The 15,415-nt window shown below is 33.8% G+C and overlaps 1 protein-coding gene across 1 annotated transcript; it reads right to left on the bottom strand.

Moving 5' to 3' along the window:
- Positions 1-7,246: 7,246 nt before the first annotated feature.
- Positions 7,247-9,419, bottom strand: LOC143080151 (uncharacterized). Its single transcript, XM_076255877.1, has one exon. The coding sequence runs from the start codon at positions 9,145-9,147 to the stop codon at positions 7,426-7,428; it is 1,722 nt and encodes a 573-aa protein (XP_076111992.1). The 5' UTR covers positions 9,148-9,419; the 3' UTR covers positions 7,247-7,425.
- Positions 9,420-15,415: the final 5,996 nt, after the last annotated feature.

Here is a 15,415-nt window from a genome sequence, read left to right as displayed (position 1 = left end):
GTTTCTGTGTGTGTGTTACATTTTAACGTTGCGTCGTTTGTTTTCTCTTATTTTTTTGTGTAAATTCACATTGCGATAAGACGTGTCACGGTTCTTGTCTATCCCAAATTCATGTATTTGGTTTTGATGTTATATTTGTTATTCTCGTGGGATTTTGTCTAATGCTTGGTCCGTTTCTATGTGTGTTACATTGTAGTGTTGTGTCGTTGTTCCCCTCTTATATTTAATGCGTTTCCCTCAGTTTTAATTTGTTACCCCGATTTAGTTTTTTGTCCATGGATTTACGAGTTTGAACAGCGGTATACTACTGTTGCCTTTATTTAGTCTTGTATTATTTTTAATTTTATTTTTTTTGTGTATAATTTGGAGTTTAGTTTGACTTCCATTATCACTGAACTAGTATATATATTTGTTTAGGGGCAAGCTGAAAGACGCCTACGGGTGCGGGAATTTCTCGTTGCATTGAAGGCCTATTGGTGACCTTTTGCTGTTGTCTGCTCTATGGTCGGGTTGTTGTCTCATTGACACATTCCCAATTTCCATCCTCAATTTTATTTATTCTAAATCCATTGTATGTATACTGATTGATATTTTTATTAGTTGATATTGGGTTCAACTAGATTTTAAAAAAACTCTCAGGTCGGATCTGTGTCTCAAGTCTCTTTGTTACTTTTTTGTGTCGTTTGTGCAAATATTATGAGTCAAACCCTTTTCCCAATGATTTATTAGTTAATAGTTCTACTGCCCCAAGTTTGAGGAGGATTTAGCGCTCACAAACATGATTAATTACACCACATTTTATTTTCCTGTCCTAAGTCAGGATCCTGTAATTCATTGGTTATCGTTTGTAAAAATAACCAGGTCCAATTTGATAGCTGTCATAACGTAAAAACAACGAATTGAAGAATTAAACTTTATATATAACTAGTATCTTTGGGACAATGATGCTGTTAAAAAATTACACCATTCCAGGGCTCTTTTGTTTTCTACATAATTGATATATTACCAATAATTAAGTTCCGGGTCGAATCTGATACCAATGTGAATAGTATAGTTGGCCACCACCAATGGTTTGTTTGAGATTTGCTATATACACGGGTATTAATCACACCTGAACTTCGTCATTGGGGATTGACACTAAATTGAAGTAGTTTCCGGTTTTGCTTTGTGTGTTCTAGTATTATATAAGATAATCAGATCGGGATACGATTAGAATTTCGAAGATCAGGTCAATCAAAAAAGTTTCAAATATGCAGTAAAAAAATAAACCTATCATAGATACCAGGATTATTTCTTAATAACGCCAGACGCGTTTGTCGTCTACAAAAGATTCATCAGTGACACTCGAATTCCAAAAAGTTAAAATATCCAAAATAAATACGTTGAACATTGAGGACCAAAATTCCTAAATGTTTTATCAAAAACAGCTAAGGTTATCTATTCCTGAGGTATAAAAGCCTTCGTATCTCCAAAAATCAAACGGTATGTAAACAGTTAATCGATGAATATGACCATATCAATAATAATTCATGACAGCACAGAAGTTTGGACTACTGGGTTGGTGATACCCTCAGGGAATCAAAACTACACTAGCAGTGACATCGACCCAGTGGTTGTAAAACTCATCATAGATACAAGGATTAAATTTTGTATTACAGCTCGACGCGCGTTTGGTCTACCAAAGACTCATCAGTGACGCTCAAATAATAAAAAAGATTAAAAAGGCCAAATAAATTATGAAGTTGCAGAGCATTGATAACCAAACATTTTCGGCCAATTATAGCTTATGTAATCTGTTCCGTGAGTAGAAAAGCCTAAGTATTTTAAAAAGTCAACGTTTTGTAAACAGTTTATTCATAGTAATGACCATATCAATAATAATAAATATCAGCAAAGAAGGGCTGACTACTGGGCTGGTGATACCCTCGGGGTAAAAATTCCACCAGCAGTGGCATCGACCAAGTGGATGTAAATGAACTCGTGATAGATACCAGGACTGAAATTTGTATTTGCGCAAGATTTTCATTTCGTCTACAAAAGATTCGTCAGCTACGCTCGAATAAAAAAAGTTTAAAAGGCCAAATAAATTTCCCCCTGGTGATGCATTTGACTAATTGATAAGTAGTAATGTCTGAAGATCTAGAAATTTTTCTAGCATTAGTTGTCAGACCAAATAACGTTGGTACATATAGTAAACAAATCATGATAGAATGTTAACAAATCGGTTTTGCTTTATATTTCAATTTTGAATTGTTTTTTTTCCATGTAATAAATTCCTAATCGTGTTAAAAAAAAACTATTGTATGTCCGAATACTAGAGTACCAAGCTACTTAAAAATGAGTTACCGCATGCAAGTAATATTTTTACTTTATCAAAATAGACAAAGTCATTGAAAGTTATATGTATTTCTTTTGTTTAAGCGTTGGTGAAGATGATATAAACTATGATGCATCAACCTGGAAAAAAATAAAATCACAAACATACTGAACTCAGAGGAAAATTCAAAACGGAAAGTCCCACATCAAACGAATGGAAAACAACTTTCATATATAGTCAGTTTTCGAAAGACAGAGTTATCTCCCATTTCATCTTAGTGCCTCAAACACAAATGAGTATTAGAAACATGTGGATAATAACTCCTTTAATCAGACAACTGACAATATGATCATCTATTCTGACCTATATGTAGATCTGGTAATGGCAATATTATAAATAATTAGTTATCACAGAGATATGTCTCGCCTTTTTGTAGATTTTATTATGCAAATGTTGAAATTAAAATAGCAACACTTAAACATCTTACATGAGTTATTCAAATGTTTAAAGTCAATGAACAATGACTGAGGTACCTGGCTAAATAATTTCAATGCAAATGAGATGTGCCAATGCTTATACAACTGTAAACCAAATACCATTGACTTATTATAAGTATTTCCCTTTAAACAAACCACAAACATTAACATATTAACTATGTAAAAGTTTCAAAATCAATGAACCATGTAGAGGGGTGGGCCAATATAATATTCATGGAGCGATTCTTGCAAATACAAATAAACTTGCATACCAAATATCATTGACTTAATATAAGCAGTTCATCTTCAACTGATCTAATCACAAACTAATACATAAAAAAAAACAGAATTTTCAAAGTCCGTAGACCATGACTGACGGGGCAGGGCCAAATATTCTCCATGGAAATGAGCTGTGCTAATGTTTATACACCTGAACAACAATTACCAGTGGCCTACCACTTATGGTTCCCCTTAAACGGACCTAATCACAACTAATTAAAATTTTGGACCTTTAATGCTCTTCCACTTTATAATTGTTGGCTTTATAACTTTTTCGATATAAGCGTCACTAAATAGTCTTAATCAGACGAAACGCGCGTCTGGCGTACTTAATTACAATCCTGGTACCTTTGATAACTATTTACACCAGTGGTTCGATGCCACTGCTGGTGAACGTTTCGTTCCTGAGGGTATCACCAGCCCAGTAGTCAGCACTTTGGTGTTAACATGAATATCAATTATGTGGTCATTTTTTTTCAAATTTCCTATTAACAAAACTTTAAATTTTTCGAAAGACTACGGATTTTCTTTTCCCTGGCATAGATTACCTTGACCGTATTTGGCACAATTTCTTGGAATTTTGGATCTACAATGCTCTTCAACTTTGTACTTGTTCGGCTTTATAACTTGTTTTGGTATGCGCGTCACTGATGTGTATTATGTAGACGAAACGCGCGTCTGGTGTCCTAAATTATAAACCTGGTACCTTTGATAACTAATCACAAACTAGTTTCTGTAAAATAAGCAAAAGTTTCAAAGTCAATAGAACATGACTGAAGGGCAGGGAAAAATAATCTTCATGGAAATGAGATGCAACAATATTAATGCATACGAAATATGATTGACCTACCACTTGTGGTTCACCATAAATTAGATCTAATCACAAACTTAAACATTGTTAATGCCGCCGACGCCGCAAACAGCATACCTTTGCCTCGCTTTTTGACTCCGTCAATGCGAGACAAAAATTGTCATATTAGTCTACCCTCGTCTTCCATAGTTAAAAGTTGTCATTTTAGTTTCTGTTGGTCTTCGTCAGTTCTTGCCAAAACGTTTTAAATATGTTTACTCTACTGATGATATAAAAAAAAATACTAAGGCTTTTCTACCTCAGGAATAGTTTACCTCAGCCGTTTTTGGCAAAATGTTTGAGAACTTTTGGTCCTCTATGCAACTCAATATGTTCTATTTTAGCAATTTCGGCCAAGTTGGTAATAGAATATATGTTCAGTCTAGATACAAAAATCATGACTTTGTTTGTTTCCAATTGGCATAGAAGTGTAGGTGATGACTTTTGCAAAACCTAATCGGACGACGGGCGATGATGACAGAAGACAGACGCAAAGTGATGGAGAAATCTAATACTGGATCTTTAGGACAGGTGAGTTGAAAGGTTTACATGACAATAGATGGGGTTGCTGTAGAGAAAGGCAAAAAATCTGAAGAAAGTGAGTAAATCACTGTTACAGGTTGAATAGGCTATAAAATTAAAAATATTCTACACATTTCTCCTTTTCACTTTTTTTTAACATTTTTTTTATTCGAGCGTCACTGATATGTTTTTTTTTTGACAAAACGCGCGTCTGACGTATATACGAAATTTCAATCCTGGTATCTATGATGAGTTTATTTACAACCAATGTGTCGATGCCACTGCTGGTGGAGATTCATTTCCCCGAGGGTATCACCAGCCCAGTAGTCGGCACTTCTGTGTTGACATAAGTTAGCATTGAATATGTTCATAATTATAAATAAACTGTTAAGAAAATTTTGTATTTTTTGAAATACTAAGGCATTTCTACCATAGGAATAGATTACCTTAGCTGTATTTGGCAAAAACTTTTAGGCATTTTTGGTCCTCAATGCTCTTCAACTTCGTACTTTATTTGGGCTTTTTAACAAGTAGTTATTCAAGCGTCACTAATTAGTATTTGTAGACGAAACGCGCGCCTGAAGTATATACGAAAATTTTGGTCCTCAATGCTCTTCAACTATGTACTTTATTTGATCTTTTTAACATTTTTTTATTCGAGCGTCACTGATGAGTCTTTGAAGACGAAACGCGCGTCTTGCGTATATATGAATTTATAATCCTGGTATCTATGATGAGTTTATTTACAACCACTGGGTCGATGCTACTGCTGGTGGAGATTTATTTCCCCGAGGTAATCACCAGCCCAGTATTTAGCACTTCTGTGTTGACATGAGTTATCATTGATATGTTCATTACTATAAATTAACTGTAAGCAAAATTTTGAATTTTTGAAATACTAAGGCTTTTCTACCTCAGGAATGGATTACCGTAGCTGTATTTGGCAAACACTTTTAGAAATTGTTGGTCCTCAATGCTCTTCAACCTCGTACTTTATTTGGCCTTTTTAACATTTTTTTTATTCGAGCGTCACTGATGAGTCTTTGAAGAAGAAACGCGCGTCTTGCGTATATACGAAATTTCAATCCTGGTATCTATGACGAGTTTATTTACAACCACTGGATCGATGCCACTGCTGGTGGAGGATTTATTTCCCGAGAGTATAACCAGCCCAGTAGTCAGCACTTCTGTGTTGACATGAGTTATTATTGATATGTTCATAATTATAAATTAACTGTTAGCAAATTTTTGTATTTTTGAAATACTAAGGCTTTTCTACCTCAGGAATGGATTACTTTAGCTGTATTTGGCATAAACTTTTGGGAATTTTTGGTCCTCAATGCTCTTCAACTTCGTACTTTATTTGTCCTTTTTAACATATTTTTATTCGAGCGTCACTGATGAGTCTTTGTAGACGAAACGTGCGTCTTGTGTATATACGACATTTCAATCCTGGTATCTATGATGAGTTCATTTACAACCACTGGGTCGATGCCACTGCTGGTGGAGAATTATTTCCCCGACGGTATCACCAGCCCAGTAGTCAGCACTTCTGTATTGACATGAGTTATCATTGATATGTTCATAATTATAGATTAACTGTTGCAAATTTTTGTATTTTTGAAATACTAAGGCTTTTCTACTTCAGGAATAGATTACCTTAGCTGTAAAAAACTTTTAGGCATTTTTGGTCCTCAATGCTCTTCAACTTGTTTCTTTATTTGGCCTTTTTAACAAGTATTAATTCAAGCGTCACTAATTAGTATTTGTAGACGAAACGCGCGCCTGACGTATATACGAAATTTCAATCCTGGTATCTATGATGAGTTATTTCATCAGCATCAAACCATACATCTGCTGACGTTTGATACTATTTAGAAGATATTATGTATACTTGAATATACAGCACTTCTAATGTAAAACTGATGTAAAATGCCAGACGTATAATGTGGGAAGGCGCAGGAACTACGCCAAGAATCTCGCTTTGTTTTTTTTATTTTAGTGGCCAAATCCTGTGATGAAACTGATGAGGGTAGATGGCATACTCATTCACAAAATGTCTACACTCGGGGCGATATAAAGCTCAATAGCAGATTAGTCACTCAGATTACAGTATGGCTCGTTAGATTTAACATCTGCGTTTGGATATAACGATCCCGTATTCAAGACCAATTCATGTTGTTTGTTATGCCGTAATCTAAAAGTTCAGTGTTTTCTATATGTGGGATTTTATGTATTTTCTTTTATGAACCTTTCGTTGATCTACTGATGGGTTTGTTAAAGTCGCAAAAAAACAAGTTTGATCATCACATTTTAGGGGTCATTTACAGATTCCATTATTCATGTCAATGTGTGTTTGATAATGTCGGTGACTTATATAGGACGTTTTACAGCGAGACATGTGTGGTCATCTGCCTATTGTTGAAGACATCAGGATTTGTTGTTTGGTTGCTGGCTCGTTCATGTGTATCTGACTTTTTAACTAAAACAAAAGCTGAAATTCCTAAACTCTCGGTCATAGAAATTGTGAAGCTGTTGTTCAAATCCACACCGTAGTCAATCTAATGCTGTCAGTTCTACATAAAATTTACAATGGGAACATATAAAAATGATTACATTTGATATGCATGTATAACATCCAGTTCATTTGAACTTTGATGGATAGTTGTCTCATTGGCAATAATAATACATCTAATTATTCTTGTATGTATTACCATTCAAACTATTTATATGATTTCATTGATCAATATCATGCATATTCATCCATTCAATATCAAATATTGTCTTTCAAAAACAAAAAACAAAAAGGTAGGTGTACTATATAAATTATAAATATACACTTATTGAATATTGATATATTGTTGAAACATGCTTTACCGTAGCTTATCTTGTCATTGGAGCAACAGTATTTTAAATTGTTTTCAATCTCTCTACATATTCATTTTCAGATGAAAGTAAAATCTTTTGAGTAAACGGTTTGTTCAGTAGGCAACATCATAAAGTTCTACATATTCATTTCCACATATAAACAGAGAATTTTCAGATTTGTCAAACCAGATATCCCGCAAATCTTTTATTTTATCGCACTTATATAGTACGGATTTTTGCTGTTTCCCATCTTCCGTTATCACACTTACATACCCTTTTTTTTCCACGGCATAAACAAATCCATTAGAGTTAAAGACTAAGCTCGTGATGCCTGGCATGAAAGAAGAAAATATTTCCTTTCCATCAAGTGAAGTGCTTTTGACATTACTATTTTCGGACGCATGTATTAAACGATCGTTCTTGTAATCTATCGTAAGTGCGTTAAATCCACTTGGTGCATTTGATTTACTATTACTTATTGAGAATATAGCTTGCAATTCATTGTTCTGATTTAAATTCATTTTCTTGATTTCAGTCCCTACGTTAGCATAAAGAAAATTATCTTTCAAACAAATTCCTCCATAATATTGAGTACGAGTATGTGTTATTTGTCTAGGTTGCATAATTGGCTGATCACATTTAAGGCTGTAAATGTAACCAGCACTGCTTGAAATATACAATGTCTTATTCAATGTATCATATGCTAGTCCTTTAGGGTCATCGGAGATATAGCATTGATATGTCACTTTTCCTGTTGATGCATCGACAAGTATCAGATTGCATGGCGGACTGCCTGGGCTACTCGTGGATTTGCAGCACAATGCAATTGTCTGGTCTGAAATACATAATCCGCCAAATATATCATATCCAGAAAGTTCGTGGACCAATTTTCGTTTTATCAGTTTGAGATACGGGAATACAGTGCTGGTATGTAAAAGCGATTGATATATAAGTATCCCTATATATTCTGTTACAAATTCTTTTTTCTCTTCTGTAATAAGTACCTCCCCTACTTGCTTTACTTCCATTAATCGATGAAGTGCTTTTTCAATATCAACAGCTGTTTTCACGACACTGGTTTTGCATAATAACTCTACAGATTTTTCAATTTCTGAAATCAATTCCTTTTTTGACTTTCGGAGATGAATAAAAAAATGTGTTTTTGAGCCGTAAGATCGAATACATGTTGTTATACGGAGAAGCTCAATGATATTATTTAAAAGCTTTTCAAATATATCCAATTTTGAATCTATGTCACCTTGATATTTCTCTTCCATCATCTTCAGCTCTTTCGAGAATGACATCAACAAACTATCTAATTGGCGTTTAGCGGAATTTACCGAATCAATAACAATGCTTTCAGTATTAGAAAACGATTTCCTCAAAGTTATCTTCTCGTTTTTCTGTGCTTGTAACAATTTTTCAGTACCTGATTGAATCTCAGTCAAGCTCGATTCAAATGAACAACTATCATCTTTTTTGCTGGTAATGTCTTCAATTGCCTGAACATCTTTACACTGCCTATGTTGATATGTTACACACAGTACGCAGCAAAATTGAAGGTGATCAAAACAATATGCCTCGATTACTTTGGAACTGTGGACGGGGCAAGCATCCGATATTTTACACAAATCGATTTCATCTTCATTTGTCTGAATACTTTTGATATTTACAACTTTGTGGTTAGTCAAAGATGTTATGAAACTATGCGTGTCGCAACAGTCGTCGCAATAGGCTTCTGTACAGTCACGACACCATTTTGTCGCAGATATATGTTTCTTTTTTCTCTTACAAATATTACACTCATGATTTTGCGGTTCCTTTGTGGTTTCCATTAGAGTAGAGATAGTCAAATTTCGTTGTAAGGATTCAATCAACTGTGTGGTATTTGTATCTTCATTTTGGGGCTTGACATTTGTTCTACATACAGGACACGTATAATTTGCGATTTTATGCCCGGCACGTCGTTCAGTTGACAGAATATACTCACTGATACATTGAAAGCAGAAAGTGTGTAAGCATGGTAGACTTCTAGGTGACTTTGGTTGCTCTAAACAGATAGAACAGGTAAATAGTTCCTTTTCTTGCTCATGACCTGATGTCGCCATAATACTCATACAGGTAAGGTAAACAACTTCCTTGTCTGTACGGGTGTTCCTATTACGTAGATATTTGCTATCCTGTCTTTATATTATCTAAAATTAATTCCAACAAGGAAGGTTGATAACCTTAATAGATGACTTTTGGCACTACCAATAAAACTTGCTCGATCAATGGATGAATATCCACATGAATGAACAAATTAACCTCAGACATTAACATCAATTCAAAATTAAAGAAAAGGATATGGGGTCGGGAATGGAAAATAAAATTTTTAAGGTTAGATATATCGGGTCGACATCACAAGAAAGTCTTTTTTGGGACGAACATTATTTTTATATGCAACATGTGGCTTTCTATGTTTACAATCCTACAAAAGGTCTCTACAATGAGGGGGGCAAGGGGGTCCCAATAACAGCACAACAGGAAATTGATTTGGCTCATAACAGATAACAAGGAATTAAAATGGACAAAAACAGATAACAGTAAATGAAATGTTAAAATAATTCGGTCTTTGACAAATCAGTATTTCTTATTACGGATATAATCCTTTGTAATGCATTCCATTTTTTATGACTATGTTTTTAGTATTAATTTATGTATCTAGAATGTGTTTAAATTACTACTCAATATATTATAATATTTTGTATACGCTCGTTTACGGAACGTATTATGGTATACTGTTGTCCGTCTGTTGTCAACATGTCGGACATTAACTCAAACACTCTTTAACCATTTGCATTAAACTTTGGGAAATTGTTTATATCTATTGACGTGAGCTCCCTTTTTGGGTTTTTTGGGTTTTTTTATATAAATTTTAGATTTTAAATTTCTGGGTAATGGGTTTTTATTCAATAAAATTGGTGTTTTTTTCAGTTTTCTGATAATATCTCAAAAATGCTTTCATAAAGCAAGGAATTTTGGTGAATTGTTTATATCTATTAACATGAGGTAACTTTCAATTTTTATAAATTTTAGATTTTACGTTTCCGAGTTAACGGGTTTTATTAATTAAAAAGGGGTGATTTTCCAGTTTTCAGACATTAACATTAAAATGTTTTCAGCAGTTCTCATGAAACGTTGGTGTATTGTTTATATATATTGACTGAAGCTCCCTTTGTTGCTAATCAAAAAAGTGACCTAAAAGAGGTATATATAGGGTAGAAAAATCAAAAGCACCAATTATAAGCACTTTATCAAGTACTTCGAACGAATTTTGACATTCTAAAAGCAATTTATTCCACTATTTTCAAAGGCCTTATTTGAACAATTTTTAATCAGCTGAGGTTTTTGATTGTACCAAGTGTACTAGTAAGTAGAATACATAGTTTAGTAGGGAAACAATGGCTTGAAACGAAATAAATCTTTGTTTGTAATGAGTTATGTGCAGCTTCGGACCCAAGTACATGGTTGGAACTTTCATTGTACAATGCATTTGGTTCTGCTTTGAAAAGAATTACAGAGCTGAGTCTATGTACCATATTATATAAAAGGTTAAGTGGTTATTAGGACCTAGTCCTTAATTGAGATCCTTGTCAGTTATTCCTGGCCATATGTTTTCCTTTTTGTCATATTAAGAAATGTTTTAAATTAATATGTTCGTACGGAAAACAAGGAACATTATTCTCATACAAAAAATTAAGATAATTCTAAATACACATTCATAAAAAAAAAATGAAATTTATTACAAAGGATAATCATAAGATATACTTGAACTGTCCTGGACCTCACTTCTGTGATGGGTATATGTTAATGGAATCCTTCTCTGAAAACGGGACAAACATATTAGTAGTGGTAGACCCCAATGGCCAATGATCTTTTTATACCGAATATTGACTGTCAAAAAAATGCTAACATTCCAATTTTCAATAACAGTTAACAGCAAATACATTATCACAATAACAGATAACAAAAAAAACTAAAAGCCCAATAACAGCTAACAAAGAATAAGACAATAACAGCTAACAGCAAATATATTTTCAAAATAGCAGATAACAAAGAATTAAATTGCTCCATAACAGCATAACAGTTAAACCCCTTGTCCCCCTCTACAATGTGCATAAGCTTGACTCTACACACACCTGTGAACCGATATGAGAAAAACCTTTCTGTTTTATATGACATTACGACGGATACCCCTGAATGATAGTGTCCCAATCCACCGTGTGTATATTTCGCTAGAAAAAAAATCTGACTGTAAAGTTGAAAATAATAGCAAGCGTTTGGCCACTTTCCATTTGTGTAAAACTACTGACATTGCTTGAAATTGTTAAACGCTGGGGTTTTTTTTTTTTTATTATTCAAAACCTGATTTTTTTTCGGTAAAGATGTTTATTGTATGCACAGATCGACCTGCTTACGGATATAACATGTATAAGAAACAATGGAAAATATTGTAAACGAAAACAACAAAAATTCACTCTTCTCTTGAAAAAATCGAGATGTAAAACGAGAAAATGCCGTTGACGAAACGGATTAGTTTATTTCTAGACAATATTTGTATATTTCAAATTAATTGTGTATATTAAAAATAAAAATGTAAACACACGATATTCTATGTTTTGTGTTTATCGAAATAATTGCAATAGAAGCTTGTGAAACTGAAATGAAAATCATAGTATTACAGAATCTACAGATCTTTCTTAATTTTTGGGAGTTTGGAGTGTTCCAAATAGTCCTTAGCATGTAACAATGTCCTATACCAAATATACTTATTATTTACATCTTATACTTATTTTTTACATCTTACAGCTACAGCTTTCGAGTAACCAGGTCTGCTTTTGTCACGTAAACATTCAATATAGATGTATTGTCTTTTCGTGTAATAATCATTTACAAGTACGTCTGTTTAGTATATTTAGTTTTTTTATAACATAGGTATATTTTTTTCATTTTACGAAATGGTCGTCACGATGTTTGTACATATTGTTTGTGGTCTACTCACAATCAAGGTTTACGGATAATGTACATTTGCATTTGTTACCTTAATCTTTGCTGTATATCAATCGATTCCCTTGGAATCTTTTCCCATAACTTATCTGATCTCGCTGTATACTTAAATACACGCGGATAAATACTGTGGATTCAGTTTTCCTGGGCATCAATTTTCGTGGATACAGGAAAACTTGCATTTTCATAGATATTTGATTTCGTGGTTTGGCAAACAACCTATGAAAAATGTGCCTTTTGTTGAAAATTTAATTTCGTGGTTCACACATACCCACGAAATCCACGAAAACTAGAATTCAATGAATTGCAAATAACGTATGTTCTATAGGGTCATATATCATTGAAAGAATCGAAGTTGGTACTTCAGAACTTTGTTCACATATCAAAAATTTAAAACCAATCTTACATGAAGCTCATCCTCATCGTTTGTTATATGGAGATTATGGAAATTAAAACAATAAAAGGAAGTTTTGTTTTTATATTAGCTTATTTCTATTTTTACTATTTACAAGACCGTTTTCCCAGAATTTATAATTGACAGTATCCTTGATAAAACGGGACACATGTTGAAAATAACATTTGGTTGAAGCAAACTAAAGTTAGAGAAAGGAAGCTAACTTTGGGAAGTATGTACGAACAGACGGACAAGGGTAAAACTTAATGTCCCCTCTGCTACAGTAGCGCCATAAAATTCCATTTTTTTAGTATTTACAAGAGAGGTAATATTTTGTTACTCAATTTCCCATTGGACAACTGAAGGTTGAGCCTTCTGTATTTAATCACGAGGCAAAATGTCTGGTGTCTATATATCAACAGGTAATACAACATGTTTTCTATCCCAAATACCTTAAAATTATGGACAGAAGATATTATAATGTGAGGATAAAGTATGATTGCCAAAGAGACAATCGCCATTCAGACTAATAACGTGGATGTAAGTAACTATCTCTCTTATTTCATAATCTTCTGGGTTGATGTCTGGACCAGATCTATTGGTCTAGATTTTATAATTAAAATCTATTACTAATAGTTTAAGAAAAACAGACCAAAACACAAAAGCTTAACACTGAGCAATGAACCGTAAAATGAGGTCAAGGTCAAATAATACTTGCGAGACTGACATATAAAAAAAATTTGGTATGATTGCCAATGAGACAACTCTCCACAAGAGACCAGATGACACAGAAATTTACAACTATAGGTCAACGTACAGCCTTTAACAATGAGCAAAGCCCATACCGCATAGTCTGCTATAAAAGGCCCCGAAATGACAATGTAAACCTACGTCAAAAAATATTTCCATACACCAAATATAGTTGACCTGTTGCACATAGTATTATAAAACAAGAGTGCAAACGCTGAAATGTCTCGCCTTCTTTACTAATCATTGATATTATGTTGATAGACCTAAATATAAAGCTTTATTACAACTGTCACATAAACTCAACATTAACCAAGAAAACAAAACATTGATCAATGAACCATGAAAATGAGGTCAAGGTCAGATGAACCATGCCAGGCAGACATGTACAGCTAACAATTCTTCAATACAACAAATATAGTTGACTTATTGCTTATAAATTAAGAAAAACAGACCAAAACACAAACACTTAACACTTAGCAATGGACCGTGAAAATGAGGTCATGGTCAAATAAAACCTGCGTAACAGACATATAGATCATAAAATATTTCCATACACCAAATATAGTTGACCTAATGCATAAAGTATTTGAAAAATAGACCAAATCTCAAAAACTTAACTTTGACCACTGAACCATGAAAATGAGGTCAAGGTCAGATGACACCTGTCAGTTAGACATGTACACCTTACAATCATTCCATACACCAAATATAGAAGACCTATTGCATAAAGTATAAGAAAAACAGACCAAAACACAACCAGGTGCTCCGCAGGGCGCAGCTTTATACGACCGCAGAGGTCGAACCCTGAACAGTTGGGGCAAGTATGGACAAAACATTCAAGTGTGATACAGCTCTGAATTTGGATTGTGATCAAATTTTTGACATTACATGGGTTTTTTTTACACAAAACAAATGTCAAGATTTTACAAATCAATTAAAGATTTCTTCTTCAAACTTTTTAAATCTAAAATTAAATAGTTGACACAGCATAGGTTTCTGACACAGAATGAATGTGGTCTAATGAACTTAAAAGTTTTTTTTTGCCTTTGAGCAATTCACTATGCTGTTGAATATTAATCCTCTCAAAAAAATGTTTGAAGAAATTTTCTTTTTATTTATGAAATCTGAAATGAGAAAAATTTAACCCCCCCCCCCCCCCCCCCTTTTTTTTCACATCCCCGTTTCCCTAAAAGTATTCGGACGACGACGACGACGCCAACGTGATAGCAATATACGACGAAAAATTTTTCAAATTTTGCGGTCGTATAAAAACTTTACTATAACCACTGAACCATGAAAATGAGGTCAAGGTCAAATGACACCTGCCATTTGGACATGTACACCTTACAGTTCTTCCATACACCGAATATACTAGCCCTATTGCTTATAGTATCTGAGATATGGACTTGACCACCAAAACTTAACCTAGTTCACTGATCCATGAAATGAGGTTGAGGTCAAGTGAAAACTGTCTGATGGGCATGAGGACCTTGCAAGGTACGCACATACCAAATATAGTTATCCAATTACTTATAATAAGAGAGAAATTAACATTACAAAAAATCTTAACTTTTTTTTCAAGTAGTCACTGAACCATGAAAATGAGGTCAAGGACATTGGACATGTGACTGACGGAAAGTTTGTAACATGAGGCATCTATATACAAAGTATGAAGCATACAGGTCTTCTAACTTCTAAAATATAAAGCTTTTCAGAAGTTAGCCAACCGCCGTAGCCGCAGTAGCCAGATCATTATCCCTATGTCGAGCTTTCTGCAACAAAAGTTGCAGGCTCGACAATAAGAACAAGTGCAATTTTTAGAGATTAATGTAGTCTATATGTTGAGAAACCTGCATGCAAATAAACACATTATAGATACCAGGATTAAAATTTTGTATCCAGAATTTGGT

This window comes from Mytilus galloprovincialis, chromosome 6 (assembly GCF_965363235.1).
Source record: "Mytilus galloprovincialis chromosome 6, xbMytGall1.hap1.1, whole genome shotgun sequence".
Lineage (NCBI taxonomy): Eukaryota > Metazoa > Mollusca > Bivalvia > Mytilida > Mytilidae > Mytilus > Mytilus galloprovincialis.
This window is presented reverse-complemented; position numbering and strand designations above follow the sequence as displayed.